Raw genomic sequence first — 23,235 nt, 5'->3', positions numbered from 1 at the left:
CTACGCACATAGACAAAGTAAATAAAAAGAAGACCGGTATGAATTATCGGTCAAACACGAGATAGAATTATGTGATCTATTTCTAGAAAATGAAATCACTTTTCGGCTTTATCTTCTTCTCGGTATAAAAACAAGCGCTTTTTTGACGTGGAAAAGCTTTCAAATATAAAAGCAACAAATACAAAACGTAGGTATATATAGATACAATATCCTTTACAATCTTAAATAAACACGTATGTATGAAGGTAGTGACTTCATTTTCCACACGTACATAAATTTTATTACCAATACAGATACCATTCTCTTCAAACATTTTTTTATTAGTATTATAAATACGACGTTTGACCTGAAAAAGCTTTTATTACTTCATTGTAAATAACATAATAAAATATGAGCAATTTTTTTTCTTTTTTGTAAAAATGTAATATAACATTTCACGTTGAAAAACTGTTTCTTACACATTTTGATGAAACAATTTTCTATCCTATTAAGCAAGACACTCCTTTTATTTCGCAGAATGAGTCTGTATCAAATTTAATTAAAATTATATCTACATGGCATACCTATCTACCTACCTGGTGAGCTTTTCCAGCTATTGAGCATGATATAATATGCGCTTCAATGATTTTCATCTCCATTTTAAATCACAAAAGTTAATTAATAACTTGCGCAATATTGTCAATATCCTACACACGTATGTATATGTATCTATGTATGACGATATATTAAATTATAAATATGTACAAGTACATTATATGTAAATACGATTAATTTTTTAGGAAAAAATTAACACAATGAAAATTTGAGTAAATCCAATTAAAAAGAAACGCCCTACATTTCCTAGTACTAACAACAAAATGAACAGAGTCTATTCCGAGAGCGTTAAAGAAATAGCCCGTCGTAAAAACCTAATTTAAATATATATTGTAATTTCGCACGTAAAGCGATTCGAATTTTCCAAATAAAAAAGCATCTATAGACAACGAAGAATATAACCGTCCATAACGACAAATTCAAAATCCAATTCATTGCTCACAACCTACATACATAAATACATACATACAAGTTATCAACAAGACGTCATGTCACATCACATAATAAAAACCAATCTCTTCGCTGTATTATATGATATACATACATACATATATGTATGTAATATACAAACATATAGCTCGACTTTTTCCACCGCTATCGGCATGATATGTGAAATAAATAAACGCTTTTCACGTATTGTATAACACAGTCATATTGAATTTGCATTGACTGCGGAATATTTTCCTACACTTCGGCCCCCATGTGCGAAACGGATTTTGAATAAATGAGGAAGCTGACTTGTTGGAAGCTCGAAGTTCACTTCCAGCGTGCATATCTTATTCAGGAAATGTGCCGGTACAGTTTTTCCAAGACAACCTGGCGCTTCCCACACTTCCGTCCGTTGACCCTGATGCTTCTATTTCTATTTGACTGCCTCATAGGCGACATTCGATTCGAAAATACCTTGGCTCGAAGTCGTCAGCGGCGACAAAAAGCGCATCATGTGCATCGAAGTCGACTGCAACTGCTCTAATCGAATGTTACCGGTGTTCCCACACTCATATAATGATTGTTTCAATATGAACATTTGCATATATTCATTGTGAAATGTATGCTAATTACTAAACTTCACATATACCACATATATCGGACAGTCGAAAGAAAAATTTTAACTATTGAGTAATCGTTTCGTAACCAACCAAAAATAAACTCCCATAAATAAACGGCAAATCATCGACATCATAATCAGCAGTCATTCACCATCCAATGCTGGATGAAGGCATCTCCAATACACTTCATCAACCAATACCAATACATTCATCTCTGTTCTGAACAAGACCCATCAACCTGCATATGTTTATAAATCCCACACACTTTCCTTACTTCGTTCATAGTTTAAGTTTCATATCCATACATACCTATTTTCATAATTTCTTCTTCAGATGGAGCGGCATTTTTTCATTTGGCAACATTCATATTCAAATGCAATTGCCCGTCATCTTAATTTAATTTCCTCTTCAAACAATAAATAGTTTTATAAATAAATCTGAATATAAATATATTATATTATATACATAACCAGCAACATAGCTCAGTGGTTAGCATATAGTTGGCGTTAGTGGATATACATATATGTATGCTCCTTTCATAGTTTTCCAATTTATCTGATGTCATTGTTTAAACAGTTTCCTCTACCAAATTGGCAACCTATTCTTTTTCTCGAAAATTCAAGTTTATAACATCTCGAATTTATTGATTACTAGTGGTTTTACCCAGCTTCGCTTGGTATTTGTAATATAAATAGCTTAAACATGGCCAAACAATCTAATAGTAAACATTCATTTTTATTAAATTTATTTGAATCGAAAAAAAAATAATATTCAACGATATCAATATCGTCGGCATAGAAACTTTGATTTGTTCGATGACGTCACGGATACCAAACAAACGAAATTTACGAACCAAACAAACTTACAAAGTCCCTTTCGAAATTATATATTAGATTTGTAATGTAATTGGCCAGGAAGGCGCATTGGGTTTACCTGTTAGGCCTCCCTGTTATACACATATGTATATTTATATAAATACATACATATATCAATATATGTACCGAAAAATCAGAAAAGACATCTGGATTTATTCAAATAAGTTAACATATGCTATTTTATTTATTTTTCATGTGGTATAAACCAAATAAGAGATCTAGTCAAACGGACATCAAAGCTAAATAAATAAAATAAAACATTAGAAGAGACCGTGGGTGCCTAATTGGGTACTTTGATTTACTAATAACACTGAGCAACAAAAAAAATACCAGAGCGGAGACTAGCCAATCTTTACTAAGTTTGACCCACTGAATTCGAATATGATATTGATTTTTGTTGGTGGGTGATCGTTTACGAGATATGAGCGTTTAAAAAAATCCGCGATTTTTGCAGTTTTTTGGCTTTTGCGGTCTTTAACATGCCATCTCGCTTGCACCCAAAATATTACGCGCTACAACCATATACACAACGAAAGCATTTAAATTGCAATTACCGCTTGAGTTAGTACGTTTAGATAAAAAAAAATATTGAGATAGAAAACCAATCCTTATAAACGTGATGAAATAAAAAAAATGCCAAATAAATGAAAAATTGCACGGAAAAAAATCCGTAAAAAAAATATATTTTTGACTTTTAAAATTCGCTAGACAATTAATTAGAAGTATTTTAAAGTAATGAAATAAAACGATTAATAGGAAAAATATCTGACTATTGATTTCAATACTCACTTTAAGCGTAACAATCCTAAATTTTGAGTTAAAGACCGCAAAAGCCAAAAAACTGTAAAAATCGCGGATTTTTTTAAACGCTCATATCTCGTAAACGATCACCCACCAACAAAAATCAATATCATATTCGAATTCAGTGGGTCAAACTTAGTAAAGATTGGCTAGTCTCCGCTCGTGATTTTTTGTGATAGAAAAATATAGTCCAGAGTAACGATATATTCCAGTCAAATTCTGCTAGTGAATAAGAACGCCCCTCTTTAAGCCGAAGTAAACACTCACAAACTTATTTACTACTTAATTTTTGTAGAAAGAAAACATTGATAGGTGAAATATTTAAATCCGATTGTTCAACCACGGACGATTAACTAAACCATATACTGTGATCCTTTCACATTTGGAATAAAATAAAACAAACATATGTACGTTTGATAAACAAAAATGTTGACAAACATATTTATTTATAAACCTTTATATATGTATATATATATATATATATATATATATATATATATATATATATATATATATATATATATATATATACATATATATATATATATATATATATATATATATATATATATATATATATATATATATATATATATATATAGACCGGATACAATACAGCATTGTAGTATCCGGCAGGAAAACGTTTTTTTTATTACTTTGAAAACGAGAATTTGATTAGACCACAAAAAAAAAACGTTCCTCAAATTTTGAGATTTATTTTTAAAAAAACCAGACAATACACGCTGTTTATCACATTTAACTGAAGAAACTCGCATCGCTATAAACAAACTACGTAAAAAGACGAGCACAATGGTAAATGAGGAGAAGAAAGATGAGTGGCAAAGTCGAGGCCATCACTCCCAGTCCCGTATGACGAACACGGGCTAATATTTCAAAAAAACAATATCCCACACCTACTTTCTTCTATTTATTTATTTATACATAAATATACACACACCTTTGTCGTATGGGAAAGTTAGTTTAAGTCTATGACTTGCGAATAAAACGAATGGCAGTCATTCATATTGATATACCATACAAAAGGTTTCATCATTCATTCCAGACGCACAAGCTTATTAACTTCGTTCAGCCAAAATGGCTCATCTCACGCAACAATATTATTATATACATAATAGTATAATACAAAGATAACTTGCAAAATTAATGAAGTTCGCGTTACTACATTCACTTCGGGACTGTATTCACATCAACGGTATATTATTACACGAACGTTAATAAACAATATCAATGTTCCGGTCGCCAATCGCTAGTGAATTAAAGGGCAGTCGGGAAATTTGGCACGCTTTCCGAAAAATTGCAAAACGACAAAACAATCGCATAAGTCGTTTCAATACTGCGACACGCACTTGTCGAGTGTGCCGCCGGTGGAAATCGAACATTTTCTTCGGGAAAATCATGTTTCGTCGGGTCTGTGGGTTGGTTGGTGGGTGTGTGTGTGTATGGGACCATCGATCATTCACAAGCCAGTCCATCAAGAGGCTGTCAAAATGGCTTTGACACGAAAAATAACATTTCCATTATTCACTTGCTGCTCGAGATTCCGAATTCGAATCCTTTTGTTTATTTTTCACTTGCGGAAAATTCGACTGAAATGAGGCGGAAAAGCACCTCGACTCCACATTTCCCCACCCGCTTAAAAACCGAACATTTTTTGTGGAATCTCGCCAGAAATCAGGGATGAATAACTATCTTAATTATTTACAATTAAATACATATGCACAGAAGTAAAATATGAACCATATATGTATGTATATATGTACATATTTATTTATTTATTTATTTATACAGGTAAAAACCCATTTAAACAAATTACGTAATAAAAACATATAATGAAATCTTAAAATATAAAATTGACAATAAAAGAAAAAAGAAAATCAGAAAAGATGGTAATTAAGGAAACACAATATACTGTCCGTCTGATCAGCTAAATGGTTAAAAAAAAACCTATGTCTGTGCATATAGGAGTGTTTAAAATAATGTTAGTTTTCGCTATAATTGGCGAAAACAGAACACGTTTGCGTATTCTAAAATAATTTTCTGGTGATATAAAGTGAATTCGCTAAGAATTGGTGGATTTAAATATTTCCATGAAGAACAAGGAACATGTGTCGAAATACGACGACGAGATTCAAGACTGACTAAGCCCGTCAATCCCAAAATAAATTTGCTTGAATATAACCAAGGGGTAGTTAATCCATACATTTTATAATAGAGAAACCGACAGAATTTTTTGTGAACTTTTTCTAATAAATTAATATACAACATATTATTTATTTTTATTTTACATATATACCAGGAAGGCCTTACAGGTAAATCCCAGTGCGCCTTCCTGGCCAATAACAAATTACAAAAGCAGCATTTTTATTACAAGGTTGAATTACGAGACACTGAAAAACTCGCAAATTAACGAGACATCTATGAATTGTACATAAATTTTATTGTACATCAATCATACATCAAATAGTGGTGACATAGTAGGTAGGAAGGATTTTTAGCCAATTTTTTTTTCCGGAAACCGTTTCAACGATGAAATCAGAGAAAATTGCCAAACTCTGATAGGAAACGATCAACCTGGAGTCACAAATCCAGGTCTGACCAACTCTGAAAAATACATTTTCATTCGAGGCCCGGGCCAGGCATCGAACCCCGGTGCCTCTCGACGCTAAGCAGAAGCTTAACGATCGAGCTATGCTGCTGGCTAATATGACCAAATTATGCAGTTAAACTCCAAAATAGACCTGACAAAATAATTGTAGAGAATTGAATACATGCATATGAATTCAATGTGCAGAATATTTATACATATGCATAAGTGTGTACTTTGGAAAGCTACAACTTCAAAACAAGTGAGGAAATCAAATAAATATTCAAACCCGGAAATTTTGCTCATTTACTAAATCATATTATCTAAGCCGAGCAAATAACTAAGCTTCTGAATAATACAAAATATTTTCCGTTCATGTTTTTATCTCGCCGTTGTATTTTAGGTTTTGTGAGAGATTTTAATAATAATTTCTTATCCATATAAAAACCAAACAAAAAAAGTTGCAGAAAAACAAACAAAAATAGTTTCCCTTCCATGCAGAAATCGCAATATTTTCCAACAACATTTTGTATAAAAAATAAATTGCTATCAACATGTTATCAATTTCTGCTTCAATAAAAAGCTTGTTTTCTCAATTAGACAACAAACTGTCAAAAACGAACAACTTTTAATTTTTTTTCTATAAATAACTCACCATTGTCACGTTTACTATTTCTTTACGGATAATTCAACTGAATTATTGAAATCGAGTGTAATCCAACAATCTTATTAAACAATCGAAAACAAGAACTGTTTCAAATAGAAGAACACCAAATACGGATCCAACGAAACTGAATAAACCCTACTCAACATTAATAGATGACTACTGTGTCATCGTCTGTAGGGCACTTTATCCTCTCAACTGGATTCTCAATAATAAAGTTTTCAAAGCAAGTCGCTTTCGTAACGAATCCATCGTAATAATATCATACAAACCGTCTTGTAATTGAAAGCTACATTCAAGTAATTAGTGTTGAGAAACTTACAATTGATTCAATTAATCGGGGAACGGGATTATGAAAGCGCCTTTTGCAAAAGATCTAATAATATAAGCATACCATTGTTATAAAATTTCGTCTCAGATTTAATACGATTCCGTGAAAAAATTGAAACAAAAAGAAAGGAGCTTAGACATTCCTAGAGTGCTGTAGCTAAGCATGTTGGGAAGTGATAGGGAAAAGCAAACTAAGCCGGATACTGAAGACTTACTGACGTTATAAGTCGTTTGTTCCTTTCAGACGTCTATTACAGAGAAGATGAAAGGATATTTTAAATCCACGCTATAGAATCAAGGTGTTCATCGACCTTTGTGAATATTCACGTGATGTGTTGCTTTATCTAAGAAAATAAATAGTTTTCGGAAACCCGATGTATTATTAACGCCAAGATAAAATACACCATGCACGTAAATAAATAAACGGAATTGAATACAAAGGTTTAGTGTTGAATTTAACAGGTCGTAAATTGAGAAACTAATTAATTTGCATGATTTCGTCTAACATATTCTGACTCGGATATAATTCTGAAAAATAAAGTGCTTCTTATTTTTTCAGGCGCGCTCGTTTAAATACAGAATACGTATGTATGTATTATATACTATCAACATTAATGCCCAGAAATAACTAAATTATTGAGAGTTTTACTTCGTAACATTATCACATTATATATTTTTACAAAATTGGAAATTTATTTATTTATTTATTTACATATTAGCCACAGTGACATGACAGAATACTCTAACGCATAATTGTGACCAGACATATACATAATATAAGTATAATACAAATACTATATATAAGAAAATTACCACGACATCTGTGTTATAGATAATTAATTTTTGAAATCATATTCAAATAGTGGTGACAAGTGGGTAAGATGGTTTTTGCCAATTTGATGGAGGAACCGATTCAACAATGAAACCAGATAAATTGGCAAACTCTGGTAGGAAACGATCGACATAAAGTCACAAATATCCACGTCTGACCAGCGACATTAAAGATTATGTGGTGCTCACTGTAAATGGAATATTATATTTTTATTTATGTTTATTATTATTTTTTGTCTCATTATACAACTTTATTTTTATATTTTATTCTGTATGTGTGCATATTTAAATAAAATAAAATAAAATTATACTCGGAATAAATTATTTTCTATCGCGATCAGCTCACGGCGACCTCTCGGTGCTTAGTATCAATGCAACCTACGAGCCATGCTGCTGGCTGAATGAATCAACAACGCAAAAATTTTCCCAAAAAGGGTAGTAAAATCATTGGACCAATCATTGGTTTCCAATATTAAATTAACAAACATACAACGTATTAATCGATCAATAATAGTGGATTTTATATAACAAATTCATTCAAATTCTTTTGTAAAAATAAATTTAAAAAAAAAATGATTGCCATCAAAATCTTATAAAAAGCGTAATGAAAATTATCTTATCGTTCATATTTATAAATCAACAAAAATTATCAGCGACCTTGCTCAACAATTTAAATTATGATAAACCGATTTTACGACCGAATTCTTTGCGACCGTCACAGCGCAATTAAAAAAAGATTAGAAACAAAATCACAATCAAAATAAAGATCAGCTCGCTTGGAACCGTTCGACGGACTAAATATTATAATCACGAATTTTCTACCACATCTCTCGGGTACACACAATATTAAACATACAATACTAAACATCAAACTTCTCTCAATCAACACTCGCCTCTTGGCAAAACACCTACTGTTTTCAAATGTCAAACATTTTCAGTAAACAACCGCACTCTTCTTAATATCCACGCTCCATTTTGGCAAACGCACAATTCCAGCCGCGAAAGGCACTTTCCACGGCCTATATAATTCAATCAGTCGCGAACGATGATGAATTTAATTAGCAATTCGATGACGTCTACCACTCCCGATGGAATCGCATTAAATTCAAGGCTAATTTCCCAGCATTCTCTCACGAGCGACAATTACCTTTGAGCGAACCCCCTCTGTACTCCGAACGCCATTCATCATCTCAATATTTTGTCGTAAGCGACAGAAGGCAAACAATAAATTAGTACACGGTTATTAATGACGGATAATTTTGACCAATTTGTGACGCATTGGGTGATTTTACCAAAATTGGTAGTCGACTTGAACTATAAATTGATACAACGCAAATTGATATTGCCGAATATTTTCATAAATCCCGAAGACTAGTCAGTCGGCTATAATAACTCGTATTTTCGCATTTTTACATGATCTGAATTATTTTCAATACTTTCCATAATAAAAATAATAAAATTTAAACACAATTTTAATCTAATGTTTCAAAATAAATACATATTTATATTTATTTCTCTTTTATCTTTAAAACCAAATTGAAATAAACTCCAAAATAAAATAGTGGCGTGACACTTGTCGCGCCATTACAACGTTGTTATGTGAATTTATATATTATATATCAGAACGTTTATTTATTTCAAAATTACATAGATTAAGGCATTTAAATTTTTTTTTTTTCAATTTAAAATATACCAGCAGCATAGTTTGGTGACTGCATTAATGCTAACCACCGAGAGGTTGCCGGGTTCAATCCCGTGGGCTGACCTCGATCGAAATGAGTTTATTCCGAAAATCATCTGTAGTACTGCTGGTCAGACGTGGATATCTGTGACTCCAAATCGATCGTGTCCTGTCAGCATTTTCTAATTTATCTTCAACAATTTGGCAAAAATCTTCCTACCAACAATTCGAATATAATTTCCAAATTTATAATTTATAAATTTATAGATGTAAAAGTTTAATACCATTAATGTTGCTTAGGGGCACAACCCGAAAATGACTTCATGAAAAAAATATAAAATTGGGTAGATCGGCTTTCCCAAAATTTTTTTTTGTTTTGTTTTGTTAAATAACCCAAAGTATTGAGTATTGTTTAATATTTTCAACAAAAATTACCGTACAACGTTGTAACTATTTATGATAAAGTATAATACATCTTAAATCTGCAGTATATGTATGTATGTACATAAGTCTTCTATCACGAGGAACATCATTAATCGATAGATAACTCAATTTAGAATTTTTCATCAGTTAAAGCATCACTTTAGCCGACGCTTCAATTTACCAATATTCGATTCGCGAAATTAATTATTTCACCCGAAAATGTAGAAAATACAAACCCGAGGCGAACATTTTATCTCGAATTTATTTTCGCGGTGAAATTTAACCGTATTTTGACAGTACAAAGAATCACACCGTCTACATAAATATTTGCTCAACGTTTGAATGTACCTATACATACATATGTACATGTACATTTTTTTTTTCAAATAAACTCACGAACTTTTCAGTTGACTATATGCATATTATTTCTCTGTTTTCAGCCGACGGCATGACGTACTCCTTCGGGGTATTCTACGTGGAATTCCTGAATTATTTCGAAGAAGGAAAAGGATATACGGCGTGGATTGTGTCTATCCTGGTTGGCGTCACTTTGTGTTCAGGTATGTACACAATTGTTCCAATTATCCTTTGAAATTTCGATATCTCGATTCGACAATGGGCTTTCTGCGGTACTACGAGTTTAATTTCGGCACGACTCAATCTAAAATCTCATTATTAGTAAACTCGGATCTCACACCACGCGAATACGTAATTAATATACCCAGAGATGCGCCTACAGACGAAAATAAACCAACACCAAAAACGTTCATATTAATACAAATTTATTCGAGGGCATTACTATGCATACTAAAAATAAAACGAGAGTTTGACCCTTTCTTCTCGAGAGCGTACTCGTATCTACGGAAATTCCATTCACAAACATTCACTATAGAATTCTCATCTCAAAAATTTCTTAATAAAACCCTTTATTTGTCTGATTCGAAATAGAATCAACATTATAAGCATTTTTTAATTGTTTTACAATTCATTTTACGATTTTTTTTTACTGTTCGATTCAATTGCAATGAAACAAAAAGTAATTGTCATTAGGGCATGTTAACTTTGTAGAAAAAAACCTTATTGTTATTGCCCTCCTGCTTTCAGCATTGTTGAAACGTATATTGTTATTTAGGAACTGCCCTAATGAGTATCCGACCATTGGTCATCACTAAACTTGGGCTAGTCGTTGGGGCACCATTTTTAATTTCATGGAAAAAACATGTTTTTACAGGACTTTGTGTTCTCTTGCTTTGGACAATGGCGGAACGGTCTATTTCTATTTACAATTCCCCTGACGAGTAGCCGAAGTCTGATCATTACTTTTAAACAAGAAGAGATTGATAGTATTGATTGTAATTATTAGTGCCAAATCAATGGACATCTAATATTAGCGTTGAATATTTTCTATGAACCGTGAGGAAGAAAACTCTCCTTCTAACTCAGTGGCGTAACTAGAAAAATTGGGCCCGCAAGCAAATGTTAGTAAGAGGCCCTTCTTTAGAATTTTTACTTTATAAAAATTTAATTAATAATGAACTCAAATATGTAATTTAAATGTTCTTTTTTCTTTGCCTTCAAAGTCGCAAATTCTGTAATTACATCTTTCAAACACATTTTAAAAGCTTCTTCATGTTCAATCAATAATATTGCTAATTCACTAAGCCTGAGTTGACCCATCGAATTTATTTTATAGTCTTCTAATCTAATATTTCATTTAAAATAAAATCACTATCCGAAAATCTCGAACGTTATCAAATACCAGAACGAGTCTCTAGCGTTTCTGAAAGAAATCTGAAGATAAGTAAATCACGTTATCGAATATTTCATTTAAAATAAAACAACTATCCAAAAATTTCGAAAGATAACAAATACGTGATTCACAATACACAAATGAAACAAAAATATTTTACTAACCATTATTTTTTTTAATTTAACATCGCGTTTATATATTATTGCATACAATTATTATTGCTGTACCAAAACGGAAAACTTTTAACTGTCGTGAGTAGGAGTACAGAATCATGAAAATTCGACTCGCAATTTGGAGTATAAAATTTTAACTAGTGCTTCCATTAGTCTTATGAATAATTTTAAGAAATTTTTTTCGACTTTTATTTGAAAAATGTATAGTATATTTATTTAAAAACCTTTTGGGCCCCTAAACCTAAAAGACCCGCATGCACCGCATGCCCGTGCTACATACTAGTTACGCGCCTGCTCTGATTAATTTAAAAATGTGCACGTGTCAATGACATGTTTAGGATAGTGGAAGAAGAGAACGAGATTTTATTATATAATATTTCCGTTAGCCTTTAGATATTTCATTTATAAAATGTGTTACAATATGACCCACTGACAACTTACCCTGCCCCTAAAGGATTTAAAATTCGAGGTCTAATCATCACATTACCGATAAAAGTCTTTTGGTTCAAATTGTATAGACTTAATTTATTTATTTTTAAGATATATCTACACAGAGTTAGAATAAAAATGAGGAAACCGTGATAATTAGAAATCAGATGAATTATTTGCATACCAAATCCTACAAGAAACAAGTTAATAAAACATGCGATTCAAAACTGTCAAATTCGTTTTCCTATTCTACTATTAGGTACCTTCATATATAGCAAAGATTATTTTTTATTCGTTAGTACATTATACAAATCTAAAGTTTCGCTATTTGTACACACTATATATGTACATATATCATGGCATCCTTAATTGATTTTCAGAAAAAGTTCAATTTTTTAACTTAATATTCGCCAGTAAATATCCTTTCTTTAGAGTCTGGTGTATTTTTTCCCAATTTTACTCCACTCGACTTTGTTCATTTTTTTGACGCTATAATAGTATATTATTATACGATCCTAACCTTATTCCGGCTTAATCCATCCAAGATTGTACAAATAAGCCTCAGAGCACGTTGAACTTAAAGATATGGGTCAAATAAGGCTATGACGTAAATGCTCATTATATTTACGATTTTTTTGTGATAAAGGCTGTATGTATAAAAATAATATGTTTCGGGTACGTCACAACACAAGGGGATTTGCGATAAGCGCAAATCCGCATACGAAACGCTTTTAGCAATGTATGAAAACATTTTGGCATTTCGCGATGGTCTCTAGATGAAAGCTCGACATTCAAAAGCTTTTGTCTATGCAAAAAACAGAGAGTTTTGTCGTCCACAATGCAGCTTGTTTTAAATACAATACTTCAAATCTGTGTCAAGGATTCTTTTCATATGTGTATGTTATTGAACAGTTACATAGCTATGGACATACAAGCACTTATCTAACATGATAAGGTTAATAATTACATTTTTTCTAATGTATGCAACTTATCAGTATCGGTTACTAGGTCGGCAAATAGAGTGAATCATACAGATCAATCTTCAAATTAAGTCATCATTTAATTTTTATTTATAGAAAAGTTTGTACCAGTAACATAATTTATGCGCGGATATATTCTAATAAAACAATTAACTATACCATTATACAAATGCAGCCAGATGTCTCGTGATGTATGTATGTATGTATGTCTGGTCACGTTTCTAGAAAGCTGTGGATGAAGCCGATTGTATTGATCTCATCAGACTGGAAACTACATAACTCCAATTAAATACAATTCGTCACTGATGAGTTTGTCGTTGATAACATTGTAGGTTTTATATACATATGTATACTGTAATGGAATAATTTGCGAAACTTACCCGTAGATTAACAAAGCCGTTAGCATTTGAAGTATTGCGCCATAACTGGTAACGTTGTGCAAAATTATATATGTTGCAATGGATAAAAATAATGAAAGTTTTATAGATGTGAATAATAAAACGCCATTTTTTATTCGAATATAACCGATTGCATTTGTTTTTTTTTCTATTCTAAATATTGATTTTCAATTATTTTATTTGAAAATACATATTCTCATATATTATGGAACTTGTTCACACGTTTATAACAATTTAAAATTCTTATATAATTATTGCGTTGGTTCTCCTTTTTATTAAAAATTTATGGATTGTAAATACATACACATATTATATACATGTATAATATGTTTATATATATAATATCGCTATTATGTCTGGGTGTATGTCTGTCTGTTTGAGATAACGCTCGCCGTACTATAATAGTTGTTTCGATTCGACATACTTATGCACGTCACAGCTAAACCACTGCCAAAGCGTATACGAAAATATAATAACAAAAGATAAAAACTTCTATATATACTATTAAGACCGGTGTGCCGCTTTGGGGCAACCTGTCAGGTCACACTGGTCATTTTATTGTTGTTATTATTTTTAAATAATAATAAATTAAATAAATACTGATCGCTACTAATGTTTCCTCTGGGCTAAGAATTTACCGCCATCTATTGAAAATTATTTAATTAATTAATTAATTATTTTTTCAGTGTTTTATATTGTTTATTGTTATCAGTTTTTTATATTGTTTATATGTAGATAAGTATGTAGGTAGGTTGTTTTTACCATTTTTTTCATATTAAACAATTAAATATAAATATTAAATTAAATATATTTGAAAAAAATTCGACCACGTGCGAATCGAACACAAGACCGTCACATTTCTTTAATTTTGTATTATTATTAAATAACCTAATAACCCATGCGATGACATAGTAAATACATACTCGTAATTACATAAGTCTCATGGGACAAGTTTTCCGCTTATTACCTTTGAAGGAGAAAGTAAAAACGAGGCGATAATTTGGTGGTTGAATGAATATGTGATGGCCAAAATTCGTACCAAGTCTCAAAACGTTTGATAAACCTATTGATATGGATATCAACTTTCCCTTTATAAATATATATAACTATTAATAGTCGTTACAAATATAGTGTTGCTAAGTTCAAATTATTAATTAACACCTTACATACATATTATCGATTATCAAATAATAAAATTACCTTCATGATTTGTAGATATACCTACTTATTATATTAAAAGCTGTTTAATATTATACATATATAACTTTGTATATTTAATAGCTTTTTGAAGTCTTGACTAGTTCATTGGTGTATGTACATATATGATGTTTTTCATTAAACTTCAGAAGAACATACAAACACGTAGGTATATATCATCATCTTTTACAGCCATTCACCATCCATTGCTGGATGAAGACCTCTCTACCATTTGTCTCTGTCTTGCACAACTCTCATTCATCTCACCCACACGTTCTTCTAATTTCGTCTACCCATCCTTCCTTTCACCCTTTTACATTCTCTCTGGTACTGCTCCAACACTAATTTTATTCAACTTTCTTCTATTCTTCTAGCTACTTGACCTACCCACTATGTATAATTTCATGCCCGTGCGGCATAGTACGTAGTTACGCGCCTGTCTCCTAGTTACGCCAAACATACAGCGTTTCATACTCCTTTGAGTTCATTGGACTTTTTGTAGCATTTTGGCGTTCAATGCCCAAGTTTCACACCCATACGTTATCACTGGCAAAACACATTGATTAGAGATCTTTTTCTTCAAGCAAAAATAATAAAATGCATCATTAGAAATGTAGAAGTAAGTGTTATATGCAGATTTATATATTTTTATAATAAAACGTATATTCCAACTCGTTTTATTTGAAAGCATTCAACGATGGTATCTGATCATAAATAAAAAATCTGGTGTTTATGTTTACTCCATTTTTTATATTAAAAGGCGTCATCTTCAAGTATGAATACAAAATTGTCGGTCTCCGTGACGGGCCGGAATGTGAAATGCCGAAAAACGGCAAAGATCGAAAATCGAAAGATCTTAAGTCGAAAGATAAAAAAAGGGTGCATGGTAAACGGTACATACTCACTTAATTTGCGCGAGCAGGATACAACAGGAACAAGAGGAACAGGCTTTTCCTCCCGTATTCTGCGCGCGCACATTAATCTTTCGATTTTCGATCTTTGCCTTCCGATATTTGCGTTTTCCGGCATTTCACATTCCGACCCGTGAGATAGACCCCTGATCTGAAATAAAAAATCTGGTGTTTATGTTTACTCCATTTTTTTTCTATTAAAAGGCGTCATCTTCATGTATGCATACAAAATTGTAAACAAACAAGAAGAGCCAAGAGATTATTTTTTCAATTCAGTTTTTAAAATAAAATATCTTATGCATAAATACATAGAATACATAGTTCAACCTTGACTGATGTTAATGGTCGTTTAAATTACAAAACGTAAACAGCAAACAAACAAACAAGTTTATTTCCTGCAAATTTTGAATGTGGGAAAACCTATGCCTTTTTTTTGGCACGATTCATTAGATGCCGGCACAAACATAATCATAATGTGCAGTTAATATGAAATGTATAGTGAGATAAACGATAATGAAGTGTGTAAAGATGCACAGTCAGATATGCCAAAAATCGTTTACGTCATCTACAGATCTTTTGATATTTCAGCTGAAATAGAGCATGACAAAACAAATTTTCGAAATAAATACGCTGAAGTAATAAAAACACCTTTAGAGAGGGAATATTCGCATTCGAAACACTCCTGTCAGTTGCCGAAATCCTATTTGATGTACCAATTTTCTTTTTTATGACCCATATACGAATTTTATTTTTCAGGTCCTATATCTAGCGTGTTCGTCAACTGGTACGGATGTCGAGCTGTGACAATAGGCGGTGCTATCTTGGCTTCGACATGTGTCATCATCAGCGTCTTTGCACCAAACGTATTCACGTTATTCATCACCATCGGAGTCGGCACTGGCTTAGGGTTCGGCCTCATCTACCTTCCTGCAATAGTCAGTGTCACCGTCTACTTTGAAAAGTACCGCTCGTTGGCCACTGGAATTGCAGTTTGCGGCTCTGGAGTTGGTACCTTCGTGTTTGCCCCAGTCACAGATACCCTCATCACCACGTACGGCTGGAGAGGTGCCATGCTCATCATGGGTGCCTTAATCCTCAACTGCGTCATATTCGGCGCCCTATTCCGCCCCCTGGAGACTGAAATAGTTGACGATTTCGTTGAACCACCTACCGAAATGACTCTGATCAAGTCGAACTTGGAAAACTCGATCAACCGCGAAGCAATAGGCAATGGAAAGACGATACCCAGATCTCAGAGCTCGGACCACATGCAACCGAAGCAGACTGTCAAGACGGTGAGCAAACCCAACGGACAGCATATGACCAATGGAAAACTCAAGGTTGAATCTGAGACGACTCGTCTAGCTTTGAGCCAACCTATGCTCAATCAAACAATCGATCACGGAAGAAACTACAGAACCCAATCACTAAAAAGGGTAGGTAGTGGAGTCATGACCAGACCTGATGTATTGTACCAAGGTAGCCTTTTGCACTTGCATCGAGCTGGCACTCCAGAGGAGCAGAATTTGATGGTGAGGCATGGATCGAGAGGTAGCATACGATCTTTAGCTCCGGCACCTGAAGGTCTTCCAACGACAAAAGACTTCCGGGAAACCATAGCGACCATGATCGACGTCGCCCTGCTCAAAGATCCTATATTTATTATATTCACACTGTCGAATTTCCTTACTAGCATCGGATTTTACATTCCTTACGTGTACATAGTAGCCCAAGCTGAAGATATGGGTATTGCCAAAGAAAATGCTTCATATCTATTGAGTATAATAGGTATTGCCAATTCTGTTGGAAGGATAGTGCTGGGATTCATGTCTGACAAGCCTTGGGTCAACAGATTAGCTGTCTACAACGTTTGCCTCACGCTTTGCGGTATCAGTGAGTACACATTTCTATACTTTATTTGTATTAAACTACTATTGATTTTGTTAATCAAAATTGGTTTACATTTTCACTGAAAGAACAACTCCCGTCAATAAATTTTTCTTCCGTGCTCCATCGTAACAGCAAAACATGTCGTGACCGGTACAACAAACTAACTACATATAATTTGCTTATCCCCATAACTTTTATTTTTCGATTTATTTACTCAAAAGAAAAATCGTTATTGTATGCGATTGGAATATTCTAGAAGCTTTTGCCATTGAATATAATCAGAAGGTCAATTATACACACTTAAATAAATGTATATCATATATCTGGTGATCCAAAGACGTCATCATAAATAAAGATTCAAAAATTATTATAAAATCAATCCCAATTTACAGATAGCATTTGTGACCTTTAAATGACAAACTATTTTTATCAGTATGTAAAAAAACACCAAACTTAAATTTCTGTTATATTACATACATACATATGTATATACATTTTATATGAAAAAAATCATACATCAATAAAACAATCAAAATTATCTTCACATGAGAAATATTTTAATTAGCTTATTAATGACGGTGCTATTAAAATTTTTTCATCACTTGAATAATAATTTAATATTTATCTATTGTTACTTTTACAGGCACAATATTAAGTATTTGGTGCACTTCTTTCACATTGTTGGCGATATACTCAAGTGTCTTCGGTTTCACTATTGGTGCTTATGTAGGATTGACCTCAGTTATCCTTGTAGATTTGTTGGGTCTGGATAAGTTGACTGACGCCTTTGGTCTATTACTTCTCTTCCAAGGTGTTGCTTCCATAGTCGGATCTCCGATGGCAGGTATGAAAACAAATCAACAATTATCTCAAAGTTTTGATGCATAATTAGGATCATTCTAATTATTATAATATTTCAGGTGCACTTTACGATGCATTAAACTCCTACAATCCCGGTTTTCTCGTTTCTGGTGTAACCATAACACTGAGTGGATTAATGTTATTCGGCATTCCTCCGATGAAGAAATGGAAAGAGCGACGAACTCGAGCCTTTCCGAAGGATCTTCAAGCTTTCTAGTGAATTGCAGACGTTGGAATAAATATTAATCAGTGTGTGATGATGAACCACAATAGTGTAAACACATATGAATATAATGAATATGCACTGGTGTCGAGCTATAGTGGTATGTTTGCACCACTCGCTATAATTCTGCGTACGGATATGCATAGTATCTATGCATCTGAATGTTTTTTTCGTATATGTATATTGTATGTGAGGGTATATCATTTAATATTTTAATTTCAATATACTATTTATATTTCATGCAAAGACTGAAAAATCATGATTGAAGATAGCGTCCAAGACAAAAAGTTGTTTGAAAGAGATGAAAGGTATACTCAAAGTATAGGATTCTGATAGGGTAGCTATTTTTTTTACACCAAAAAGAAACTTACTAGAAAATAATAGTCTTCTGTATCATTACTCTTCGTGCCTTCAACAGGTATAATTTGAAATGAAACGGGACCGAATTTTTACGGCATATTATTAAAATTGCGATTAATATATACATATAAAAAATTGTATGGGATATATATTCAATAAGTATTTATGACTCTTCATCATAAAGATATTGGCAATATTCTTTGAAATCTCTCATACTTTACATTTGAGCATGCTGTTAATTAAAATAGTTTTGTACTTCAAATGCAAAATAAACTACGCTAAAATATAATAAATATAAAGACAATTTTATTAAAGCACTTCTAAAATTTCAATAATAATCATTATATTTAAAACAAAAATCAAGTATTAAAATAATCAAACTCTTTTAAATTATACATGCATAGTCGCACGGTAAAATTTTGGATGAATCTATATATAATACATTCATTTAAATATAAGCACTTTTTATCTCTCACAAAGATTCATTATTCTAAAAAAAGTGATTTGTGTTACCTGAGAAGAAATATACTTTACATTAAATTAAGTGACCAAATAAGATAAGTTTACTTAATAAGTTTCTTCTTGTGCTTGTAATGCCTCATAATATAAAAATACAAACACGGATATACTCACATGTCATACATATCTCTATATATGAATTTTAAAATATTAAACTATATACATACATATATGCATAATACTACACATGGATAAATTTTAATGGTGCCAATTGATGAATATATAATATTATTAAATTTATGGGGCCAATTGGAATGAATCCATCTACATATATTCCATGTGAGACCCGTTTAGCGTTATAAAAGAAAAAAAAAACAAACAACATTTGTGGAATTGATCTAGAAAATTTCATTTTTTTATGATGAATAAATTTATTTATTTCCTTATGATATCAAATCATCACTTTGACAATAATAAAATCTTCTTATTTCTACAAATATATATATTCTACTTCATTTCTTATTCTAATTTTCTTCTTATATATATATATTTTAAAGTATTTTATAAGAAATTATATGATGCCATTATACTTATTAAGGTTTAGTAAATTTTGTAAATAATAGAATGTTTTATAAAATTTTGTTTTGATATATTCTAAATTATAATAATTAATTATTTCTGCAAAAAAAGTGCGAATACTTTTTAATAATTTTCTAACTTCTTCTCTTAAAATAGAACTACATATGTAAATAGAGTGAGCCTATTTTTTTTCTAATAATTTAGATTGTAACACTTTTCAGGCCTTTGTGACATCTGTGATGTCATCGATATAAATAACTTATATTGTTAGTCAATGTATGTACAAAGTGAATAAAATATTTTTTTATTAGTGATTTATTAGTTTTCTTTAAAAAAAAATACAACTAACTTAGGTATATGTAGTTATTATGAGTTAGAAACAGAAAATGTCAATAAATATATTTTAAAATATTCCAATAATAAACATTAATTCAAATTAAAAATCCAATTAAATAAAAATTAATTTGAAAACATTTTATTTATTTTTAACCACAAGCAAATCTTAATAAATTTTCGAGTTTTTAATTGAACACTAAGTTTCAGAAATCATTGTAAAACCTGAAGATTCTCTCCTTCTTTTTATAATTCCATAATTCTCTTTACAACGCCCCAACAAAGCTGTTCGTATTCTAGGCTCACCTGCCATGTAACATAAGACTGGAATCAATGTAGCAGCCTATAAATTATTAAAAAAAAAGATATTAAAAATCGTACATAAAACCCATAGATGTATAATACATAGATACGCCCTCACGTTTTATGCCGGTCTCCCTGTTGGCGCATGCAAAATACATGGCGCATGCACACTTTCTCTCAGTAACTAGTTAACTTCTAAGTCGGAAGGTCGATATTGCATAGATATTGCGGAGATCTTGTCGTCACTAACTGAGGGGTGCGGGGGGTTTAACTAGCGGGGAAGTGGTGGAAAAAACGACGACCGCTGCGTCGTAGGGAAAAAAACCTTTTTTTTCCCAACTTCTCCGCTAGTTAAACCCCCCGCACCCCTCAGTTAGTGACGACAAGATCTCCGACCAAAAGCAGGCATCAGGGCCCATCTATGTATTATATATCTATGATAAAACCAAAAAATGAATGTATGTTGATTACCTCAGCTCCTAAAGGAGCTAAAATGGATATCGCAAAGGAAGGACCTGAGTATCGAAGAGCTTTAGACCAACTGGTTATTGATACCCATGATGCTAATACAGCTTGTGGTAGCCAAAATATTAAAATCGTGACAGCCACAATGCAAGTATTCTAAAAATAAAAATAAATAAATAGAAAAATCCTTTCATTTCCATGTTAAATATTTAACAAAAGCTGTGGTTGTCTTTCTATTATCCAAACGAAATAAAGAGGTTGTGTAATTTGAAACTGTTACCTTTGTTAACGACCATTGCTCCCACTGCGTATCAGACAGTCTTTGTCTTCTGTTCAGCCTGACGCATTTCCACAATGAAACACCTCTATTTCAGTAAATTCATAATGATCAAAAATATATTTTGATGATAAATTTAAATTAAAAATTTGATTTCATACAACATACATGCAAACAATTGGAATTATGCCGGCAAAAATAACCAATAAGATATTGAAACTTGTTTGGCGAATGTTTCTATAACGCCACTCTAATGTACACGTTGTTCCACTGGCATCACATCCAAAATCACCATATTGGAGCAGAGGAGGTATTGAAAATGTTATTGAATAACTCCAACAGAAAACGATACTCGCCATGTAAAATTTTATGCTTAAATCCTGTTTCTCTAAATAAAATAATGGAACGTTTGCATGAAAAAACTCAATACACACATTTAAATAAAAATATTAGACACACATTCGATAGTAATATTATGAATATTTCATTTAAAATACCTCTTTTTAACCTCTTAGTTATTAAGAATCTTTCAAAACACAATACAGCAAGTGATATCATTTGGAAAACTCCCAAAAGCTGTTGCATAAAGGCAAATAATTTGCAGCACTGTTGTCCAAAAATCCATCTAAAATTAATAATAAAAAATATTCATCAGAATTCGTACCTTTTATACTGCCATAATTGAATATGGTTCAATGACATCATGTTAAATTTGACCTGATAATATTACAGATCAAGTCAAGAACCACTAAACACAGGTCAATTTAAATTCATATTTGCCATACATACATAATTCACATTTGTCGTACATTATTGATTGCAGTTCAAGATCAATCGTCAGAACAATGATCTGATCAATTAGAATTAATTCCTTTTTACATAGCACTATATTAACTTAACGTATAAGAAAAAATTGTAAAATTGATAATCTTAAAAATACTGACCGTCCAGCCAGAGCAGATGGACCGGCAAAAGTAAACCCTCCTAGAATATTTCTCGCTAGACAGGCCGTGCACAAGTTTAACACCAACAAATGACTTTTGAACGATAGCAAATGACTATGAATAAATGTTATCATTACCCAAGCATTTAAAAGAACACCTCCGATACCTATTTAATTTAAAAACTTCTTCACTTGTTGTATTATTATTTCATATTTGATTTAAATAACAGTGTATGTATATCAAACTCACCGAGTATAACAATGCAGGCGCCCAATATAACTTTGTGGGAATCCAATAAGTTCAAAGGGCAATCAAAATCTTCATACATTTTTATAAAAGTGCACTATTCACAGAACACGGTCGTCTCCTTGTCGACGCTGAACTGTTAATGGCAACGTACAGGAGCATAACCTGTTGTGTTTCAGCAGACACACACGAACAGGAAAAGGGACAATAGATTTGGTAACTTGAGAATGGAAAACAGAATAAACCTGTCTGAGGTTTCACAAATGTCTACAATTGTACATATGTAGTATGTATTTATATTTTAACATTGCTGTTTTATATTATTCTTCTTCTAATGCCGAATCTGTATTCAGACGTAGGCGACTACCATGGGCAGACATTGTTTATAGCCCGTGCGAATTCTTCCCTATCATGGGCAAGCCGAAATAGCTTGCTTAAAAATGTTCCGGAGCCAAGAGAGCTTCTTTCTCCCAAACCACCGTTTGCCTTCTTATTCCCTTCTATGTTTGTTTGTAGAAGGCGATATTTGGGGCCGCGAATAATGTGGCCAAAATATTCCATCTTACGGCGCTTCACCATGTCAAGAAGCTCTCTCTTTTTATGA

General features: G+C 32.1%; 2 protein-coding genes across 3 annotated transcripts in view; one reads left to right on the top strand and one right to left on the bottom strand.

Moving 5' to 3' along the window:
- Positions 1–19,845, top strand: part of Mct1 (Monocarboxylate transporter 1) — a 35,190-nt gene extending 15,345 nt beyond the window's left edge. For both annotated transcript variants that reach the window (XM_077440125.1, XM_077440126.1), the window contains exons 3-6: positions 10,294–10,413; positions 16,448–17,584; positions 18,225–18,425; positions 18,502–19,845. In XM_077440125.1, coding sequence (XP_077296251.1) covers positions 10,294–10,413; positions 16,448–17,584; positions 18,225–18,425; positions 18,502–18,659 — 1,616 coding nt within the window. In that variant the 3' untranslated portion in view covers positions 18,660–19,845. The remainder of the gene's footprint in view (positions 1–10,293; positions 10,414–16,447; positions 17,585–18,224; positions 18,426–18,501) is intronic.
- Positions 19,846–20,595: 750 nt separating this feature from the next.
- LOC143917734 (rhodopsin, GQ-coupled-like) lies at positions 20,596–22,713 on the bottom strand. Its single transcript, XM_077439315.1, has 7 exons — positions 22,635–22,713; positions 22,386–22,551; positions 21,939–22,066; positions 21,610–21,829; positions 21,379–21,529; positions 21,171–21,320; positions 20,596–20,739 (listed from the first exon to the last, which is right to left on the bottom strand). Exons 1-7 carry the CDS (start codon positions 22,711–22,713, stop codon positions 20,596–20,598), a joined length of 1,038 nt encoding a protein of 345 aa, XP_077295441.1.
- Positions 22,714–23,235: the final 522 nt, after the last annotated feature.

This window comes from Arctopsyche grandis, chromosome 10 (genome assembly GCF_051622035.1).
Source record: "Arctopsyche grandis isolate Sample6627 chromosome 10, ASM5162203v2, whole genome shotgun sequence".
Classification (NCBI taxonomy): Eukaryota; Metazoa; Arthropoda; class Insecta; order Trichoptera; family Hydropsychidae; genus Arctopsyche; species Arctopsyche grandis.
The sequence above is the reverse complement of the archived record's forward strand: the minus strand, read 5'-3'. Positions and strand labels throughout refer to the sequence as shown.

Excerpts from the sequence above, each read along its gene's own strand:
- LOC143917734 (XM_077439315.1), bottom strand. The coding sequence starts at position 22,713 with ATGTATGAAGATTTTGATTGCCCTTTGAACTTATTGGATTCCCACAAA. Across the intron at positions 22,552-22,634 it reads CGCCTGCATTGTTATACTCG|GTATCGGAGGTGTTCTTTTA; the intron begins GTGAGTTTGATA and ends TAAATTAAATAG. Across the intron at positions 22,067-22,385 it reads CCATCTGCTCTGGCTGGACG|ATGGATTTTTGGACAACAGT; the intron begins GTCAGTATTTTT and ends TATTAATTTTAG.